This window comes from Ursus maritimus, unplaced genomic scaffold (genome assembly GCF_017311325.1).
Source record: "Ursus maritimus isolate PB19 unplaced genomic scaffold, ASM1731132v1 scaffold_32, whole genome shotgun sequence".
In the NCBI taxonomy this organism is placed as follows: Eukaryota; Metazoa; Chordata; class Mammalia; order Carnivora; family Ursidae; genus Ursus; species Ursus maritimus.
This window is the reverse complement of record NW_024425786.1, coordinates 2,260,219-2,281,385: the sequence shown is the minus strand read 5'-3', so window position 1 is coordinate 2,281,385 and position 21,167 is coordinate 2,260,219. Positions and strand designations below refer to the sequence as shown.

General features: G+C 58.1%; 1 protein-coding gene across 1 annotated transcript in view; it reads right to left on the bottom strand.

The window, feature by feature from the left end:
* Positions 1 to 19,461: 19,461 nt before the first annotated feature.
* TP73 (tumor protein p73) overlaps positions 19,462 to 21,167 on the bottom strand; it is a 59,325-nt gene continuing 57,619 nt past the window's right edge. The window contains exon 15 of the mRNA XM_040645672.1: positions 19,462 to 20,505. Within this exon, the coding sequence (XP_040501606.1) occupies positions 20,167 to 20,505 (339 nt within the window). The 3' untranslated portion in view covers positions 19,462 to 20,166. The remainder of the gene's footprint in view (positions 20,506 to 21,167) is intronic.

The following is a 21,167-nucleotide window of genomic DNA, read 5'->3' as shown; positions in this document are numbered from 1 at the left end:
ACAGGGATACAAATGGTACCCATCTCGTAGCGTCGCTGTGAGGATTTAACTAGGAAGCAGGGAGAGCTTCGCGCCGCAGGCGGTACCTAGTCAGTAAAGCCCCCGCGTCGTTGACTTGATCCTTGCTACGACCCTCACCCCACCTTTGGCATCACCCGCTGCCTGTCCTGGGGGACTGGGAGCACTGGGAGTGAACAAAGGGGATGACTGATAAAAACAAACCGTGCTGACCCCTGCTTTCACCGCATGCGTCGTGAGCCCTCTGGATCCCACGGACGCCTTCTACCCTTGCCTTTCTTCCCGCCCTTTTGGCGCCTTTGGTTTGTCATGAATTCTCTATCACTTACTGAGCATGTGCCAGGCGCCAGGCGCTGCCCTAGGCCCCGAGCGCCCCGGGGAGTCTGCCAGACGGCCCGCGTGGCGCTGGGACCGGCGCTTTTCTCGACCACATGGCCTGTCCTTGCAGGGCTGCCACTGGCTGAATTCAAGAAAAATTGCTCTGACCCTGGTTAGAATGGAAAGGAAAACTTTATTCCAGGATTGCAACAGGGGAGAGATCGAAAGCCAACACCGACTGGGGCGGGTGAGGGGGCTTCAGCCCAGGAGCAGCGAGAGGGGTCGTGGGTGGAAATTGCTCAGAGGGGACAGAAGGGTGGGGGGTTTCTCCCTCAGGGCAGGCTGAGCACTCAGACGCAGGGCCTGGCCATCGGCGGTGCAGAAGAGGAATTCGGTCACCTGTCAAGGGTCCAGGGACTCTCTGAAAACTGGCCTAAGGTTCTTGCTGAAACGGGGCTTGGCAAGGATAGACGGGGAAGGTCAGGAGGGAGGCCCTGGCGAGAAGAGGGCTCAGGGGGGACTGATGAAGCTTTGGTCAAGGACAGAGTCAGGCCAGTTGCAGTCAGTCAGGGACCCAGGCTGACGAGGCTCCTCCTCCGTGACCAGCATCTGGGTCTGGGTCATGGACGCAGAGGGAAGGAGCTCTGAGGGCCCCTGGTTAGCAGTGCTTTGGCCTGGAAGTGAGGCCCTCACTTCCACTCACATTTGACACCCAAAGCAGACCACCTGGTGCGCGGCATTACAAAGGGGTGGGGAAAAGCGGGCCCACCCTGATGGGTTCCATCATACCCCCCCCACCAGAAGGTATGTTGAAGTCCTAACCCCAGGACCTCAGCATGTTGCCTTATTTGGAAATAAGGTCTTTATAGAGGTCATTAGGGTAGGTGCTGCTCCACCCAGGTAGTGTCCTTATAAAAAGGGGAAGCGGACACAGACATTCACGGAGGAAGAGGTCTGGCGAGGATGGAGGACTGGAACAGGGCACCCATTAGCCAAGGAAGTGCTGCAGCGGTAGGGACGGGCAAGGAAGCGGCCTCCCCTGCAGGTTTCCAAGGGGGCACGACTGCTGACACCGAGTCTTTGAACTTCTGGCCTCCCAGTTGTGAGAGCATTCATTCCTGTTGTGTAAACCCCCAGCCGTGTGCTTTATTACCGCCCCCAGGAAGCTAGTACACCCACCACATGCGGGCCCTGAATGTGGGCAGTGGTGGGGGCTGCACGGATGATCCCCACGACCAACAGACATGCCCCAGGGCTGGGCTCGGGGACCTAGCAGGGCGTGCAAAGTGTCCGGGTGGCCATGGGCCTCGAGGCCACGCATACCCCTAAGAGGGGCATCCCGCAGTCTTTGGGGGGAGCAGGGGGAGCAGGACCCTGAAAAGCTTCCTTTGGGAGGCACGCCGAAGCTGAGTGCTGAAAGTCTGGTGGGCTTCGGCCAGGGGTGCGCGAACTTTGAGGCAGAGGTGGTGAAATCCTGCAGGAGCTGAGGACCCTCCCCGGCTCCGGGCAGCTCAGTGCACCTAGAGTTCACAGGGACCGAGGGCAGCTCCTCAAACTGTGCCATGCACGGGAGTTGCCCAGGGAGCTCGTCAAATGGAGATTCCCATTCACCAGGCCTCGGAGCAGCTCCTCGCTGCCCGCCTCTGCGGGCTTTCTCTCCACCCTGGCACTGAGTGCCTGGGGGCAGCACCTGGGGCCCTGGCAATGCACGAAGCCTACCTTTGACCCCCGGCAGCCGTCCACAGCCCTTGCAGCTCTTCGGCTTCCGAGAGAAGGGCTGCCCGGCCCTCCGAGGGGCCTCCGGAAATGTAATTCATGCACGCTGCACGGCCTGCCTCTTAAGTCGACTTATAGTACACGTGACCCTCAAGTTTACTGAGGAACCATGGAGACGTTTTCACATGATGCAGCGACAAAGCTCTTCATTTTTACAGATTCATACCAAAAATCCACCAATAAAGTATGCAACACCACCAAAGTCCTTAACCCGCTATATTTTTCCTAGTCTATACGAGCCCTGAGCAGGCTTTCTTTCATCCTTCCTTTCCCCTGACAAACTCGTGTGTCTCCCGTGTGCCTCCCGTGTGCCTGGCTCAGCACTCCCAGCTGGCAGACGGTGAAAACTCCCATCTGCTGGGTCCCTTCTCTCAGGAGGCCTACAACCCAGAGATCGTATGAGAAGATGACCAGAACAACTGGCTCTGTGATACTGCGGAGTTCCAAGGACAATCGTAATCGCTCTGGTTGCAGATTTCAAAGGTAGAGAAGATATCTGCATATCCGTAGACACAGCAGCATTGCTGACAATTGCCAGAAGCCAGAAGCAGCCCAACTGTCCCTTGACGGGTGAATGGAGAAACGGAAGAGAGTATGGCCACTGACTGGACTATTACTAAGCTCTGAAAAGGAAGGCCATTCTGAAGCTTGGAGGAATCTTGAGGACATCATGCTAAGTGAAATAAGCCAGCCACAGAAGGACAAACACTGTGTGATCCCACATAGATGCGGGAGACAGAAGCAGAAGGTGTGCGGGTGGGCGCCGGGGTCTGGGAGGGGGGTGCGGGGCTCGTGCTGAGCCGGCAAGAGCTTCAGTCTTGCAAGACGAAGAGCGTGTTGGACACGGACGGTGCACAACAACGCAAAGGTCCTGGAGGCCACTGAGGCGCGTGCCCAAGATGGTCAGTTTTATGCGACTTCTGTTTTGCCACCATTTTATCTAAGGAATAGCTTTTTAAAGGTGTAGAAGAGTCCTTTTCTTCTCCTCTGGTCTTTCCTCCTTCTCTAGCCGATGGAGAGGCAACAGCATGAGAAGAGGTCGGGAAGGGCCCAGAAGAATTCTTAGCGTTGCCACGGCTGAACGCCAGCAGCGCACATTCTAAGGTCCCCATCGGCCCCCGCTGGAGGCAATTGCACGGCTCCCTGCGTGGTTTGAGCACCTCCCATGAGCCTGACCCTCTGCTGAGCACTGACGGAAAGATGGTAGCCTAGTCCTTGCTCTTCTTATGTTCCAGCAGAGGAAACGCAAAAGCTGTGAAGCAGACCCACGGAAGCATTTCGGCTTGTGGGAAGGGCTCCAAAAGAGAGAGACCCATGGAGGCCGAGGTGGGGGGAATGGCAGACGCTGTGGGCATGCTGCAGAAGATGGGCTCTCACGGCGATGTCAGGGCTCAGAGCTGATGCCACGGAGTCTAGCCCCGGAAAATCAGGAAGAAGAGCTTTGCTAGCAGAGAGCAGCTCATCATCGGGAGGCGGGAGTGAGCGTGGCTGCTCAAAGAGCAGCGGAAGCCAGATTCTTGGGACCTGTACTCCTCCTGGTGGGAAATGGCCATGGAGGGTGTAAGAGCTTTGGGGATACAGCCAGAATCCCCGAGCGAGACTTATACTGTACTGGTTTCCTGGGGATGTCAGACAGGACACGCAGTGCACGGACGTTCTCACACACGTCCCGGAGTCCAAGATAAGACATCAGCAGAGCGGTTTCCTTCTAAGGGTGTGAGGGAGAACGTGTTCACAGCCTCTTTCCTAGCTGCTCAGGGTTTGCTGGTGGTCTTCAGTGATCCCCCCCTCTGCTTCATCTTTGCGTGGCATTCTCCCTGTGCGCACGTCTGTGTCCAAATGTCCCCTTTGTAAGGACAGCAGTCGTATTGGATGAGGGGTCCCCCTACTTCAGTAAACCTCACCTTCACTCAACCAATTCCATCTGCAATGACCCTACTTCCTAATAAGGTCACATTCATAGGTACTGGGGGTTAGGACTTCAACATGTGAATTTTGGGGAGACACAGCTCGACACATAAGAGCCTCCCTGGAGTGGGAGGATGGGGTCACTGGGTGATGGACATTAAGGAGGGCACTTGATGTAATGAGACTATATGCAACTGATGAATCACTGAACTCTACCTCTGAAATTAATAATACACTACATGTTAATTAATTGAATTTAAATTTAAAAAAATGAAGAACCTCCCTCAGTCAGCAATAGTAAGCGCAGGGTTCTCTAGACCCGATTCCCCAGCCTCAGAGCGCCTAAAACATGCCTGGCGTGTAACAGGTGCTTGAAAAATATGTGGCTGAATGAAGTACTATCTCTGGCTTAAAGGACCTGGAAGAAAAATGCAGTAAACACTGAGGGCACTCCAGCTTCTTTTCGTCCTTCAATTCAGTAAGCATTTAAGGCCAGTGGAAATGTCAGCCTCGTTTGGGGTGCTGGGGACAGTGCAGTGAAGTCTCGGACCCTGGAGAGCTAACACTTTATCCTGAGACATTTGGCTTTACCTTTACTGTTACTCAACTGTGACCCAGGAGGCATCCTGAGTTCAAAATCCAGAAACGAGACCGGATGGCAACTGGACAGCTGCAGTATGCGATTCTCTCTTTAAAGAACCCGGGTTTTGTGCCTGGCAGGAATTAACCCAGCTAAGACAACGTTCCTCAGATGTGCAAGAGAAGGCACTGGGTTTCCAGAGAGGTCTCTAAGTGGAGAGGGGCTTGCTTAGGTTCGAGCCCTGATCTTTTTACCTTCCGTTTTCCCATCTTTAAAGCAATGTCCAATCTTCCAGACCAGGAACTGGCCTTCAGAATAAAACCATTGGCCAAAGAAGACCAAGAAAAGAGAGGGAAGCCTGTCTCCCTGCTGATGATCTCCCAGCCCTCAAATGCTACACCTGCCGAGGCTCGCCTGCACCCCTGGCGCGCAGGTGCCCCTGTCCTGCACCCTGGCGGTTTCAGGACCCTCGTTCATAAAATCCCAGCGAACATCAGATTGCCCCCAAAGCCTATGATTTTTGTTACTTTAAAAAAATATATTTTATTTATTTGACAGAGAGAGTGAGAGAGCAGCAGAGGGAGAGGGAGAAGCAGACTCGCCTCTGAGCAGCGAGCCCGATGTGGGGTTCGATTCCAGGGCCCCTGGGATCATGACCCTAGCTGAAGGCAGAAGCTTCACCGACTGAGCCATCCAGACAGCCCTGATTTTTGTTACTTTTTTAAAATTTTAATTGCAAAGCCAATTTTTGCAACGATAGACATTAATACGTGAGAAAGCCCTCTCTCCGGTCAGGGAAACCCTGTAGGGGGAGAGGCTCCGCAAGGAAACAGATGCTGAGCAACCGCCCAAAGGTGAGGGCGGCGGGAACCTGGAGACTGGCCGTCATTCCACGCCACGCCCAGGCCACGCCCAGGCCCCGCCTCGAACCCAGAACCACGCCCCCCTAGAGCTGCTTCGGTCCCGCCCCTCGCCCAGAACCACGCCCCACGCAGGACCTGGCGCCTTACGCCCCCGCACTTCCGGTTCCGGGTCGGTGCGGTGTAGCGGGGGCTTTAAACCGCGGGCGGAGGCGCTTTGGTTCGCTGCCCTCCTGGCCCTCAGCCTCCGCTCATTCCCTGGAGCCTTCCCGGCACCCCTGGCCTGGGGACCCTGTCCTCCCGCTGGCCTCGCGTGTCTGCTCCCGCCTCCCCAGCGCCATCAACTCCTCTCCCACCAGCGCCGCGTCTGCCTCCGCTCGCCACCCGGCCGTGTTCCCTGCTCTCCGAATGAAACGGCCATCGGTCCCTTCTAAGCAGGCCGACCAAACGCTGCCCTCAGATGCCTCTGACGCCTCGTCGTCCGGCCGTGTCGCCAGAGCCGCGGGCCCCCGGGCTCTCCTGCGCTGGGGAGCGTGCGGGGGATGCCGGCACGTGCCGCTTGCTTTACGTTGTGAAGCAGACGGGTTCGTGACGCAGAGCAAGCCGGCAGAGACCAGTGCGTGGCTGACCAGGATGCGGATACCGTCGTCCGTGAGCAGCGGTAGATTTCGGTCTACGGACGTTCACTTACCACCTGCCGTGGGCGGCTGAAGACTCTCGGCCCCCGGTGCTGCAAAGCCCTGGTCCTGTGCTGCTGGATTTGGTGGAGAGACAGACAGTAGATCCGGCGGACTGGGTTCCACGAAGAGAAGTCCAGCTGCAGAGGGAGCGGGAGGGTGGAGAGGCTTCGCAGAGGGGTCATGTGGGCAGGGACCGAATGGAAGAGCCGGCCCTGCAATATCTGGAGGAGGTGCGCTCCGGACAGAGGAAGCCAAGCCCCTCTTAAGGCTCCAGGGAGGCCCAGTGGGGCTTGTTCAGGGTATAGCGACGCAGCCGAGCTGGCAGGACTGCAGTGAGCTCGTGGTGAGGGGTAGAAACGAAAGCAGAGTGGTAGGCCTAGACACTTCGGGTTGTGTTCAGAGTGCCTTGGGGAGCCCCCCCCCCCGGGGGGCGTGCCTGAAAGGCTGGAGTTTTGCAAGCATTGCCCCAGCGGGTCCTTGCACTGCTTTGGAAGACCCCCACCCTATCGGGGCCAGGGGCAGAAGGAGGCAGGGAGACCAGAGTGGGGGTGGGGGCATCGCAGCAGTTGGGGCCTGGATGAGAGTGGCAGCATAGTTGGGTTTGGGGTGTTCTGAACGTAGAGCCTCTGAGACCTGCTGAGTTCCTCAGGCCCAGCTCCCTACGTCGCACAGCTGAGCAGGACCTGAGCCCTTTCCAGGTAGCAGTGTCCAGCAGCTGAGCATAACACTGGGAGCCGGCAGCATTCTGGACTCACGGCCAGTGGCATCTGGCATGATGGCAGCAGCCCAGCTGGTGGTGTCAGGTGCAGCCCAGCCAGCCACAGGGGAGCAGGGCTGGTCCCCTCCGCGTGTGTACTGTCACGGAGCTGGCTGCTGGCTGCCCAAGAGTGGGTCTGGCTGCCAGGTTTGCCGTCACACTGACGGCTCCTGTCCACCGTGACGCTCTCTCCTGAAGCCGTGTCTACTCTGTGAAATCTCCTAATTAACATGTTAAGAAGGTTTAAGCCTGACTTAATGCACATAGACCGGTCTGAAAATGTTCAGCTGAATGGTGTCCAGTACTTGCCACCTTTTTGTCACCTAAGCACGTTCGTGTTTAAAATTTACATGTTGTTGGAAAGCTGGCAAATTGTAGTTTTAGATTATATATGGTTATATCTTCCTGGTACCTCCCTTCTGGACTTAGGAGAGTTTGCACCCTTTTAATCGAAGCATAACGTTCGTAGAATAAAGACATTCGTACATGACCCGACACGGACAAGTGCCCGAGCTCCACACGTTTGCAAACAACAACCTCTGTGGCCTGCCCCCAGAACGCTTCCTGTCCCCAAGACCCCCTCGGGCCCCCTCCCAGTGCAGACCCAAGATAACTGCTGTCAGCTGCGAAGGAGCTCAGCAGGTCGATACCCTGACAGTCTTACTGGTGTCGGTTACGCGGCGGTCTGCGATACTCTGCACACTTCCTGAGAGGCCCACGGTCAGTTAAATCTGGCGGCCAGTCGTGCTCACTGGCCGTGTTTCTGTAGTTCACTGTGTCAAGCCCTGTTCCTTCTTCAGTCGTTCTCTTGTACCTGAGATGTACAGAGGTGTTGACAGCATGGATTCTGGAACTTTCTAGCTCTCAAACTGCAACACCCTCCTAACATTCCGTTAAATTCCTCCAGGGTCTCTGCAGTCATCTAAAACTGGAAGCAGGTGGGGCCAGAGCTCATTCTGTCTGCCTTCCTGGTCACGTGTATGGTTTCCGGCGGGCATTGTACTGGGGAAGGGAAAGGTTCTGTTCTTCAGTACATTTGGGGAAAAGCATAAGGAAATGAGATGATTTAGCTGGCCATTCCACTTGCATATAATTTAGTATACCCTTACAGTCTGGCATCCCTCCCATCATTTTTGTGTTCTAATTGTGCTCAAATACACGTAACATAAAAGGTATCATCCTAACCATTTTCAAGCACACAGTCCAAGGACACGTAAACACATTTGCATTGTTATGCAGCTATCACCACCACCCGTCTCCAAAACCTTTCCATCCTCCTGACACTCCGTCCCTCCTTCCACCCCCAAGGAACCCCGGCCCCATCCCCCTCCAGTCCCGGCGCCTCCCTGTCTTGGCAGCTGTGTGGGTCTGCCTCCTGCGGGTCCCGCATATCCGGACTCGTCCTTTTGTGACAGCGCCTTTCACATCGCGTGGTGTCTTCAAGGTAGATGTATGTCGTATCACGTGTTGGAATTCCTTTCCTTAAGGCTGAATCATACTCCATTGTATGGGCAGTCCACGTTTTGTTTACCCCTTGACGTGCCCATGGGCACTGGGGCTGCTTCCACCTTTTGGCTCTTGTGGGTAATGCTGCCGTGAGCATGAGTGTGCAGGGGGTCTCTTCCAGACCCCCAGTCATGTTTGGTCTTTGTGTCTTTCAGGGGTTCGTGCAGGAAACAGAAGCTACCTGGGTGTTTTAAGCAGTGAGAGACTTAACATAGAGACCAGTCGTTGGCAGGTTGGGAGCTGGGGCTCCCGGTGAGGTGACCTCAGTACCCGCCTCTGCCTCGCTTGAGAAGGCCAGTAGGCAGGAGGCTGCCCCCGGGGCTGTTGGGTGTGAGGGCCGTGGTCTGGGGTCAGAACATCTGGTTGCCTTGAGGGCAAATGTTGGGATGCTGTTGAGGTGACCCGGTCAGAAATCCATCCCCATTGCTCTGATCGGTCTCCCTAGCTTTCGGCAGTACCGTGTCTTGATTCCTGGGGTGTCCGGTCAGGTGAAGTGAAATGAGGTGGCGCGAGTCCTCCGACTTGTTTGCACCTTGTTTTGGTTATTCTAGATCCTTACCATATACATTTAGAATCTCGTCTGCGTGTATAGCAAACACCCCGTCCGGATTGTGATGGGAGTCGCTCTGAGTCTAGATCGGCCTGGGGAGAACCGACACCCTCGGGGTAGGGTCACAGCCCGCCTCTGCGTTGATGGCAGTCTTCCTCGGTTTCCTTCATTACCGATCTGTAGTCTTCCGTGTCTAGATCTTGTGCGTGTTTTGTCAGATGTTTTTGGTGCTGTTGTAACTGTTACTTTCGTGGAGATTCCTAAAGGGAAGCCTCACTGAAATGGAGACTCACGCCCTACTGCTCCTGCCCAGGAGCGCGCCTTGCACGTGGATGGTACCGCACTGCCCCAGCAGGAGGAAGAGGGTCTCCTCCCCCTCCCCAAAAGCTCCCAGTTTGCTCCAGTGCACTTTTCCTAACCACAGCCCTCCCAGCTCCCCGTTCCTCTGTGAAGTGTACTTCTCAGTTCTCCAGACCTGCCTGTGGTTCCCCCATCAGCTGCTTGTCCCAGATGGCAGTTCTCTGCTGCTCCCCAAAAACCCACCCTTCGCTGGTAAAATAACTGGCAGTTTTAGTTTTAAGGTTAACACTTTTAAAATTTTCTGTTTTCATTGTTTCTTTGCTAGTGCACATAATACGATTGATTCTCATACAGAACGTTGTATTCTATGACCTCGCTAAACTCCTGTGTTCCATTCGTTGGCTTTGTTATTGAGTCTCTGTCGCTGGCACGCTTCTCTGTTTCCTGTCTACTTGCACTGGCAGGGACCTGTCCTATAACGTGGAGCGGGAATGAGGAGAGCCTCGTGTTGTGCCCAGTGTTAGGGTGGAGGCCTTTGTCTTTTACCACGAGTGTGGTACCAGCTGTGAGTCCTGTCGGGTTGGGAAATTTGCCTTCTGTTCCTACGTCACTCAGAGTTTTTATGATGAGTGGATGTTGAATTTTATCAAATGTATTTTCTGCATCCATTGAGATGATGGGTGATTGGTCTTCTGATATCCAACCAGCCTTGCATTCCTGGGAGAAGCCCACATGATCGTGCTGTATTTCCTTTTTTATATATTGTTCAGTTCCATTTGCTAAATTCCTGTTAAGAATGTTTCTGTCTGTGTTTATGAGAGATGTTTGTCTATAGCTTTTTTTATAGTGTCTTTATGGGGTTTAGGTTTCAGGGTAATGTTTGCCTCACTGACTCAGCCGGGCATGTTCCCCACCCCCCAGCCCTTCAGTTTCCTGGAAATGACAGAACGGGCACAGATTTCTAAACATATAAAAGGCCATTTTGAGCTCCCTAGGGTGAGCCAACACAGACCTATAGCCCTGGTTTGCCTGCGTTCCCCTCCTATGGGGGAAGCGAGGTCACCATAACTTCCATCTGAAGCAGGCTTTTTCAGTATTCCGTAAGAGGGCCTTAGGCTCTTAAGTCATAACCTTCTTATTCAGAAACCGTGGGCTGACCATTATTTATGGGAAAGAAGTTCTGGAAGTGCTCCCGGGACTGTTTCTGAAGAACACGGACAGTGCTTCTCTCAGAGCGCCGCCTCACCTAAGGACTGATCTCTTGGCCATTCTGGGACAGGAAGGCTTACCTACAAAAGGGGCCACTGTGTTTCCCAAACTGGGGTGTCCTTTGAGATCTGAGAGTTTTCTGCAAACATTTCCTAACTCAGCATTTATGTTTTGGTGATCCAAGACCATCTGTGGTCATTTGAAGGGGCCACATAGACTCAAGCCACTCTCCTGGGGTCCTGCCCTGGCTCGGCCACTTGGAGCTGTGTGACCCTGCCATGATACAGAAATGGGAGCTCCTGCTGGGTTTGCAGCACCCCGTTCAGGGCCCGTGCTCCGTCACAAATGGCGGTCTTGTCGCTGCTCCTGACCGCTGGGCGAGCACGCTGCGGCCAGTATTGTGTAATTTCAGTTACCAGACTGTGGTGTCCAGCGTCGAGACATAGACTCTGATTGCCGCGGTGCTGTGCGGTGAGGGGAGCGTCTGCGGCAGTGGGAACGGAGAAGGTCGGGGGAGAGGTCAGAGCTGCCCTGGGAACGCCTCCTGGGGGAAGCCCGCAGCTGCTGGGAGACTGGTACTCTCTGCAGGAGCGCTCATTACAACAGTGTGTCTGCTCGTCAGACGCACATTTATCTGCGTTTACCGGGTATTGTGATTTGGGGTTTAGTTTACAAGTTAGATTTGGTTTAATAGTTATATGAGGAATTAATATGTTATGTAGGTTATATTCAGAATAAGTCAATGCTGGAAATGCATGGAATATTTTCCTTCAGAAGATATTTGCATCTTATGCAAGTCTGCGAAATACTGATAGAAATTCCCTCGGCATTTACAGATTCGGAGGTGGGTCTCTTTTTTCCCTGCCTTGTGCTGTGCCATTAAAGTGGTGTGCCTGACCCCTTTTGTCACCAGGAATGAGGCTCTGGGCGACAGCTGCCTGGCCTGAGGGTGGTCTGTGGTCGTAGAGAAACAGGACTGGCATGTTCAGTCCGACCTGCTCTCTGTGCTGTGACTTCTTGGTGTGCCGGCAGTTTTCGGGGAAGGGGGTGTTGTGCGGGCGACCTCCTGGTCCGGACGGGCGGGCCGCTGAGTCCTGCTCTGGGGACGCTGGCCCTGGCAGCCCGTGGTCCGGGGGTGTTACAAGAGGAGCCTCCTGGGGACTGAGTTTTAAGGTTTCAGGTACAGTTATGTATAATACGCAGGGTACTTTTTTATTAAAAAAGCTAACCTGTAACCCCAAAATGAGATTCTCATTTCCAGGAGTGAGAGTAACTGGCTTTTTCTGTTTGAATATTATTTGCCGTAAAGAGACCCACTCTCAGGGGGTCCCCAGGGGAGAGCGGAGCGCGGGCTTCAGGCTCAGTCCAGCCAGGTTCCGCCACTTACCAGCTTTGTGACTTGCTTTGTGACTTTGGACCCAGCCTCTCAGAACCGCTTTTGTTTTCTCGGAGATGCGGGAGTGTGGGTCCCATTATTGTGTGTTGACCAGTTTCTTACACTTCTCCTGGTTGCCAGGAAGCACGCTGGGCGAGGGGTGTTTACTGGGGGATAAAATAGAATGGCCTTTGCACTCCTGGGCTTAGGCTCTGGGAAGAGGGATGGCTCCCGAGCAGGTGAACAGCCAGATACTTAATTGCGAAACTCGCACGGTGCCTGAGGTGTTAGCGTCGGGGTGACAGTGGGCAGGTGCAGCTCGCTCCGGCAAGCTTCAGTAGGGCGTGGAGGGGTGTGGTCCCGAAGAGATTCTGGTGCGGAATTTGGCCCTGGGGGCTCGGCCAACCAGATGTGCTTCTCCAGTGCAGGGCGTGGGGGGCAGGAGAGGCCCAGGGTCTGATCCCTCCAGGCGCTTTGAGCCGGCTCTCCAGTTCTCACCGGAGCAGAGCCGCCAGGGCGGGCCCCTGGGCTCTGCCGGTCAACTGTCTGTACCCGGCAGCTTCCCGGGGTCTCCTGAGGAAGTCAGGTGAGGACCCCCATTGTGGACGTGCACCTCGCTTCCCTTCTGACCAGAGGACCGTGCGGTGACGCTCCAGTAACAGCCCTTCAGGCCGGCTGACAGCGTTGGCTCGCCTGTGTGTCCCCGTGGAATTTTGTCCGGCGCGCCCTGCACGACGTGGATGTCATCAGCTCGTTGCCGGGAGAACCGCACTCCAGACACGGCGTTTGCCCTGGGGAGCGCCCTCTGCCCAGGTAAGACCGCGGTGTTCCTTTCGGGGCTTTCCAACCAGCGTCCACAGGCTGGGGATCCCGTTCAGGACGCTACCCCCACCCCAATTTGAGGAGCAAGTAAAGTAACGTGAGACACGCATTAAAAACGTCTGTGAAGAGTTACGTTCCAAATAGCGTTACCGAATCCCTGAGCTGCGACAAAGGGGCTGAAAGGCATTACGCAGGACGCATTTCCCTCTAGCGGACCTTCGGCTGCCATCTCTGCATACACAGAACCCCAGCGCCTCCGCTGTGACAGGCCCTTTTGGGTCCCTGAGTTGCAGAGCTGAATGTTGGGGAGGGAATCCCAGCCAGGTTGGGGGCGCGCAGAGCAGCAGGTCACCTGTCAGCAGTGAGGACAGGGGTGCACCCCAGCCCAGCAGAAGAGGCCCAGTGAGTCTGAGAGCTGAAGACATGGGCGGGTTATCTTTGCCCACACTTAACACTGTAAGGCGGTAGCCACCTGGTAGTTTCTGCTCCCCAGGCTGGGCTGGGCTGGGCTGGGCGAGGTCCTGCAGTGACTGCAGTCTGCGGGCTGGTGGCCAGCGTGGAATGGCTCAACCAGGGCCCCGGGGCCGGGTCTTGCTGTCACCTGGGTCCTCTTCTCTGAGGTCTCAGGGCCCGCCCTGCCACACGGCCTCTCCTTGAGTCTCCTAGCAGGGTGGCCACACTTGTGCCGGCCTCTCAGGGTGCTCCAGAGTGAAGCATCTGGGCCTCTCCCGTCTCGGGCCCTGAGCAGTGCGCTGTTACGTCCACCACATTCTTTGGGTGGGCGCAGGTCCCAGGCCCGCCCTGGCCTCAATGTGAGGGGACTGCACAAGGGTGTGAGTACCAAGGGGCGGGGGCCGTTGGGGCCACCAGGGCAGCCGCTGCGTGATAGCTGGTTAGGCCTTGGGGGAGAAGGCAGGGCAGGGAAGGGCAGCCGGATGGAAAGAAGGGTCTGGCCAAGGACTGAGGCAGTGGACAGATGGCAAGGTGTCTGGGGGGGCGGGGTGGCATGGACAGCTGTGTCACCCCGAGCTGTGTGGAATGGGTTACAAGGGGGTTTGGGCAGGGCGTACCTAAGTGGCAGTGATGAGGGCTTGGTCTCTCAAGCCCTCACTGGAAGTACCTGGTGGGTGACACCCACCAGTGTTGGGCTGTGAGCGGGTGTTTGGGACAAGGAGTGAGAGGCCAGGCCAGGGGTGGGGAAGGCCATCCCTTGTCTGGGCTCGTGTCCCCTTGGACTTTGGCTGGAGGGCCGGGCCTCCGGCATCCTCTGCTCTCACAGCCCTCCATCCCTCCTCCCACTCTGCATGGGGTCCCTTCTGCCTGCGCTTCCTCACGCCCCCACTGACCCCGAGTGGCCAGATCCAGCGGCAGGAGCTGCTCTGACTCATTTCCCAGGGCTCAGATCTCCGCCGTGGGTGGTGTAGCCTAGGCCGAGTCCTGCGTGACCCCCCAGATCAGCTTTCCCTGCCGCCAGCACTGCTGACTGCCCGTTTCCATGTCCCGCCCCAAGCCCTGGCTGCATGTCCGCTCTCCGGACCAGGCATCTGCACGCACACGCAAACGCACGCACGCACAGCTGGAACGGAGCGCAGCCAGAGCGGGCTCCCCGCAAACGCACGCACGCACAGCTGGAACGGAGCGCAGCCAGAGCGGGCTCCCTTTCCCTGCCGCCAGCACTGCTGACTGCCCGTTTCCATGTCCCGCCCCAAGCCCTGGCTGCATGTCCGCTCTCCGGACCAGGCATCTGCACGCACACGCAAACGCACGCACGCACAGCTGGAACGGAGCGCAGCCAGAGCGGGCTCCCCGCAAACGCACGCACGCACAGCTGGAACGGAGCGCAGCCAGAGCGGGCTCCCCGCAAACGCACGCACGCCCCGCACTCTCCCTCCTGTGCCTGTCCTCATCTTTGGCCCCTCTTCTGTCACCGCCTTACATCCTCTCTGTCGTCGGCAGCTCCTGTGTGCACTGCCTGGCTTCCCCCAAGTTCATCCCACGGCGAGACCCTCAGGGTGGAAGTCGATCAGCCTCCACGAGCTCAGGGTAGATGCCACCCTCCTTTCCGACCGCAGCCCTTCTTGCTGGTTCTCAGGGCACTGCGGGCCCCTCCTTGGGGATTTGTCCTTGCCCTGTCCTTTGCCTGGATGTGTCCATCCTAGGCTCTGTCCTAGGCTCCTCTGTCCCGCTGGGACATTCCTCAGATGTCACCCACAGGACTCTTGCTGACACCATCTGAACGGTCTGCTCCACTCATCCCTCCCTGCGTGCTTAGCGCCTGGCCCTGCCTCGGTCCAGTGCTGAGTACAGCTCACCGCACACAGATGGTGCCTTTTCATTGTACGTTCTAGTGGGGTCCGGCCACCACGTCCTCAGGTGTGCGGTTCTCTGGGCACTTTCCGGACCCCCTGGGCATCTCTGGCCGGGGCACTGCCCTCTCAGACCCAGGCCGGGTGCCACCGTAGGGGTGGGGTCAGTCCTGGGAGGGGTACAGAGAGCTCTTCCGNTCTCAGAATCCTTCGAGGTCGGGGAAGTTCACAGGAGGGACTTGGGTATGCTGACTTTCTGCCAGAAGGTGTCCTTCCACGTTCTGGTCAGTGCAGCGATCTGCCGTTTTCAGAGCGAACGCGCATTCCGGATGTGGGCGTCACCTGCAGCTGTCTGCGTGATCACCCACCATCCGTCCGGGAGGCGCCCCGTCGAGGTTGTATGAATACGCCCTGTTCTGAAGCACACAAAATGACAGGAACTTCCCCATTCCAGGGGTCTGCTGAGTCCTGCATCCATGCACAGTGGGGAGGGGAGACAAGATGACATCAGGCAGGGGCAGTGGTACCGGGCTGGAGGCGTCAAGTAGAGGCCCCCTTGGTGCCCGCCCTGGAGGCCCGTGGCCTCTCCTCACCCCTAACCGGAAGAGGACTACCTTGGGCTCCATTTGGGGGCTTTGTTTTTGCCCTGAATCTGTGCAAACACACTGTGTCTGGGGAGAGAATCTCCTGTAGTCACCAAAGAGCGGCTCCTGGGGCCCTTCGGGTGGGGCTGGCCCGTGGGCTGTGGACCTGTGACAGGAAGTGGTTCAGGCCTCTGTGGTCGGGACGAAGCACCATGAGCGACGCTGAAGCTCAGAGCCTTTCCTTGTTTCCCATCCGGTTCAGAGGTGTCTGTGTGCCTCTGATGGGGACTCCCGTCCCGGCGATGGGGGAGGGCTCGGTCTGCTCAGCCCTCCACATCGCGCCGGGAATAGGTAACAACTCTGGGCAAGGGGATGAGCGGGTTTTGCTTGGAGTGTGTGCGTGAATGAACGGGCCCAGCCGGAAGGGGTGGCTGGGGCCCCAGTGGGGCCACCTAGGCCTGCCTGACCTCTCCTGGCCTCTCCAGACCCCTCCTGACTTCTTCTGGTCCTTTCTGACCCCACTTGACCTCTCCTGGCCCCGCTTGACCTCTCCTAGCCCCTTCTGGCCCTCCTCCTGGCTCTACTTGACCTCTCCTGGCCCCACCTGGTCTCTCCTGGCCCCACCTCACCTCTCCTGGCCCCACCTGACCTCTCCTGATCCCACCTGACCTTTCCTGGCCCACCTGACCTTTCCTGATCCCCACCTGGCCTCTCCTGATCCCCACCTGGCCTCTCCTGATCCCCACCTGGCCTCTCCTGGCCCCACCTGACCTCTCCTGATCCCCACCTGGCCTCTCCTGGCCCCGCCTGGCCTCTCCTGGCCCCACCTGGCCTCTCCTGGCCCCACCTCAGCTCTCCCCGCCCCACCTCACCTCTCCTGGCCCCACCTGACCTCTCCTGATCCCCACCTGGCCTCTCCTGGCCCCGCCTGGCCTCTCCTGGCCTGCCTGCGTGTGGTGTCTCCACCGAGCTGTCCCTGCCTCAGTGAGTGCCAGAGGAGTGTGGGCACGGCTCCATCTGGCCTTTGTGTGTTTTCTCTTCTGCTTGGTTTTAGCCCAGTGTCTAAAAGACTTGGGTCCCCCTCCAGGTTGAGCAGACTCAAGAGGCCTGTTTTGCTGGGGCAGCGTCCCATCTCCTGCATCCCGGAAATCCAGAAAGCTGAGAACAGAGAGACGGAAGGGAAGCTGTACTCCAGGCAGCTGGGAGGGTGTTCGTGGTCTACCTGCGCCCCATGTGACCTTTCTGAAGTTGAGACCGCCGCCCGCCCCCCACCTTGGATGAGGGGTCAGGAGGTGGAGGCCGAAGTCAGGCCCGTGAGGTCAGGCAGCTTTGCACGGACGGAACGCCCGTGTGACTCCAGGCAGCCCTGAGTGCGCGGCTCTGCCGTGCGGACAGCCTCATCGCACTGAAAACACGGGAGAAGCCCAGTGGGGCTGCTCAGGCCCGGCGTGGAGGCCACAGGTCCTCCCGCCCACGAGTGTGTGCGGTTGTCTTCCTCGTCTGAGTTACGCAGAGACAGCCTTTGGAACGTGCGCTTTATTGTGTTACAAAAACAAAATTTCCCACCAAAACACAGCTAAAAAAATAACACATTTTCCCAAGATTACATTACCAAAAACAGTTAATATCATTGGAATAGATCCATTAATACTGCTCGAAGAAGCATCAATTACATTAGAAACATAGGTGGTATTTTTTTTTAACCTTACAGCGTTAAAGTGCTTTACCCTATGGAAACAGGGAAGCGGCTGTGTGTGTCTGAGATGCTGACCTGTCCCGGATCCGTGCGTGCTGCGGGCCTAGGCCGCGGAAATGACTGCTCGGCAGCAGCCCGGCCCTGGTGACCACCCCACAGCAGTGCGCTTTCTGGCCTGAGCCCAGGCCGGCTGGTGTCGGTGTGGACGCACGGCCCACCCCACTCCCCGGGCTGCTTCCCGGCCAGAGCGTCCCTCCCACCTCGTCACCGCTGGAGAAACCCCACACCTTCCAGGTGTATTTGTTCTCGGTGTTTGAGTTCTGTGGAGCCAGACTTTCCCAAACCTATGGATTGTCGCTCCTGTCAATTCGCACATTCCCTGGAGCAGGGCCGGGTGTCTACGCGGTTGATTCTCATGGTTCCTTCTCCCGGAACGTGCTCACCCTACAGCATGGTGGGAGAGGCTCCGGGCGCGCAGCCTGGAGCCCCCACAGGAGGACGACCTCCTCCCTCCTCCCTCCTCCCTCAATGTTCGGGGGCTCTGCCTGCCCCACACCCACCCTTTCCAGGGCCCCTAGTGGGGCCTCGGGGCATTTCCGGCTGGACTCGGGTCCACAGGAGCACGCCTCGGAGACAAAGCCATGGGGGCCTGGGCTCACCGTGCACACAGCTGGGTTCGTGGACCCCAGGGAGTTGGGGGATGGGTCCCCAGCGCCTGAGCTGGAACAAGGGGGCACCACCGGGGGGTTCCATCGTGTGGCCGCAGGAGCAAGCGCCAGACTCTAGCCCAGCCCCGATGCCCGAAATGCCGGACGTCACGGCCCCCAGTAGCCCTGAGTCTGTGGCCTGTGACTGCAGTCCTCTAGGGCAGTGCGTACCCTGGGGACACTGCAGATCCCCGTGCGCCAGAGCCCGTCTGGGCTAGTGAGCAGAGCTGGCTGCCCGTCAGAATGAGCTCGTTCTCTCTACCCAGTTGGCCCCAGCCTGGAGGTCAGAGCCTCCTGGGTGCGCTGACACCCTGGAACGTGGGCCCCAGGGGATGCACGGTGGAGGGGGAGGGCTGGCGGCATAATCCCAGGCGCAGCCGCTCACGGCAGCACACACAATGCTTTCACGGCAGTATAGACCGGTGAGGCGTCCAGGTGACGTTCCAAGATGAAGTCCTGGTCTGGCGTTGTTCCGGGACTCCCTTCCCCGGCCGGCCAGTCTCTGAACCACTGGGCAGCAAGTAACACCCCTCCCTCTTCCCAGTGTGGACATCTAAGAAAGAAGCTGGTATTTTACCACCCACCATCTGGACGTCCAGCGTGGAGAGGGACGCAGCTCGAGTCCTGAACAGACACCTCTGAACACGTAGCCTGAGGAGTCCGTCCTGCCTTCCCTGGAGACGAAGCATCTCCTGGGGGGCTCACGGCAACAAGCAGAAACCCGAAAGGCGCTGAGGGCTGCGTCTACACCTTCCCCTGGCCTGGAGGCTTCCCTGCTCTGTGCAGACACCAGCAGAGGACCACATGTTCTGCAGGCACAGCGAGGAGCCAGCTGTGCTTGGGAAGCTCCGTGTACCCGCATCCAAGGTGAGTTTCCGCTCATGAAAGAGGCCGGCCTCCCGTTATCCTGCCTGCCTCATTACCCATGGTCCATGCTTCTCCGTGGCCCTGTGTCCTGCCCTGGACAGTGCGCTTGGTCGGTCAGCGTGCTGGCCACAAAGGCTCACGTGGTTCCTTGCCAATGAATATGGCCCCACGCCTGCCCCCAGCCCGCTGATGCCTTGGGGTGCCTCGTGAAGGACTGCGTCCCCACCACTGCCTCCTTGCCATCCCCAGGAGCACAGGAGGGCCTTCTCATCACCGGGCCTTTCTCCGAGCCCCCGGTCAGCACCCTTCCTGCCGACTGCTCCCTCCGCCTAGGAGGGGCTCTCCCCACGGCCCTGAGAAAGGTGACCCATTGCCCTGCCCCCAGTTTGCCAGTGTCACCAATGGAGTGGAGCTGTCCCCAGTGGAGAGCTTTGCATCCAAACAGTGGGTGGACCTGCTCTGTGCCTCCATGGCCCTGTCCAGCATGTGGGAGCGAGAGGCTGACCCTCGCCTGGCTTGCCCTCTGCTGTCGTAGTGCAGCCTGTTTATACAGACCTGGGAGGCCAGGAGTGCCGCCAGGCTGAACCCTGAAGGGAACGGTAAGCATGAAAGCAAAAAATGAAATAAAAGCTGACCCGCCAATACAAAGGGTATCATTTTATCAAATATTGACAGTTTCCAGTAGTCTAAGAAGCATGCTGTCCACGTCTGTGCCAGGAAGGTCGCCGCAGGGAGGCGGCTGTGGCCAGTGATGTTGGCGTCGGTGTTGGCTGTGGCAACTGACCAGAAGTTTCCTTGCCTCCCAGGAGGGACCGCACACGCCTCCAGTTCCAGGGAGGTCCTGGGTTTCCTCTTTGGGCAGGAAGTGGAAGGTAGCTGCATGGTTTGAAGTGTGAAGGACAGACTGACCCTCAAGTCCAGCAGAGGGACCCAGCCTTGGGCAGAGACAGGGTCTGAGGCATCGACCCAAAAATAAACATGTTTTAGACACAATCCTGGAGCCACTCATTGCCAGGAACCAAAAGACGTCGAAAATACTTTTCGGCAGTCCGTCGTAGAGGCGATCCTCGTATTCCGAAGGATCTCACTGGGGAGCAGCAGTGCTGAGGATGACGAGGCCCGTGGCGGGCCCACCTCCAGGCCCGGACACGGCATGCCCCCTGTCCAGGGCACCGCGGACACCTCGCCTTTTCCGGGGCACAGCCTGCAGGTCCCGCCTCCCTCGGCAGTCTGACAAAAGGACGAGGAGACAAAACACGGCTTCCCCGGGGACTGCGGCCACGGCTGCTGCCGCTGCTGACCCCGCACTGTGCCCTCCATGCCCGCGCTTGGACGAAGCCCGGCCCCTCAGTGAATCTCGCCCTCCGTGAACTCCTCTTTGATGGACTGTTTTCGGGACTTGCAGTCCGGGAGGTCGAAGCCGAAGTCTGCCCACTCGTCGGGCCCCGAGCCCCCGCCCGGGCCCCCGCGGTTGGGGATGGTGATGGTGTGGCGCACGCGGAAGTGCACGGCTTCCATGACCCGCTGCCGCTGCAGCTCCCCCGAGCTGCCGATGGAGACGGTGGAGGCGTTGCTGCTGGAGCGGATCAGCTGCTGGGTCCCGTAGTCGTGGCTCTGCTTCAGCTCCTGCAGGGCCCTCCAGATGGTCATCCGGTACTGGTCCGGGATCTTCAGCGCCCCGAGGTCCTGCGGGAGCCGCGGGCGTGCCGCTGTCAGCAGGCCCTGCCCCCACCCCGCCCAGAAGCCCCCTCATCCCCAGTGGTGGACCCCGCCAGGAGGAAACGGGGCAGCTAGCGCTGCATTTGCGAGGCCGTGGCCTTCCCTGACCAGAGAGCCAAGAAGGGGCGTGTGCTTGGAGGGTGAACTCATTCCTGGGCTCTGCAGCCTGCAGCCCTGACCACAGCCAGAGCGACCCTCCACCGCAGGCCCCGTGGGGACCAGAGCAGCTCATCGAGCCCCTGCGCCCTCCCCCGCCACGCCAGGCACGGGGTCCCGTGGGTGAGGGGCCCTTAATGTGCACTGAACTAGGCTGGCTGGGGTCGGTGGGGACAGGGGAGGGGGAGGGCATTCGTCCGAGTGACTGGCCCCAGTGCCTCCGACAGGCCCGCACCTCCGGCCCGGGCGGGAGCAGGGGCTCACGAGGCTCCCTGGGATCTGGGGCTGCCCCTGCGTCTCCAGGGCTCTGGAGGCTTGCGCTTTCCTTGGTTAATCATGCATTACAGCTCAATGCAGCCCTAGGCTGCGAGCTGGTGACTCCCTCACGGTGTAGGAGGGACTCAGTGCTGGTGTTCTTGTCTGAGCCATGATGAGCCATGGCCGTTTGCTTCCAGCCTGGCACAATCTGAACC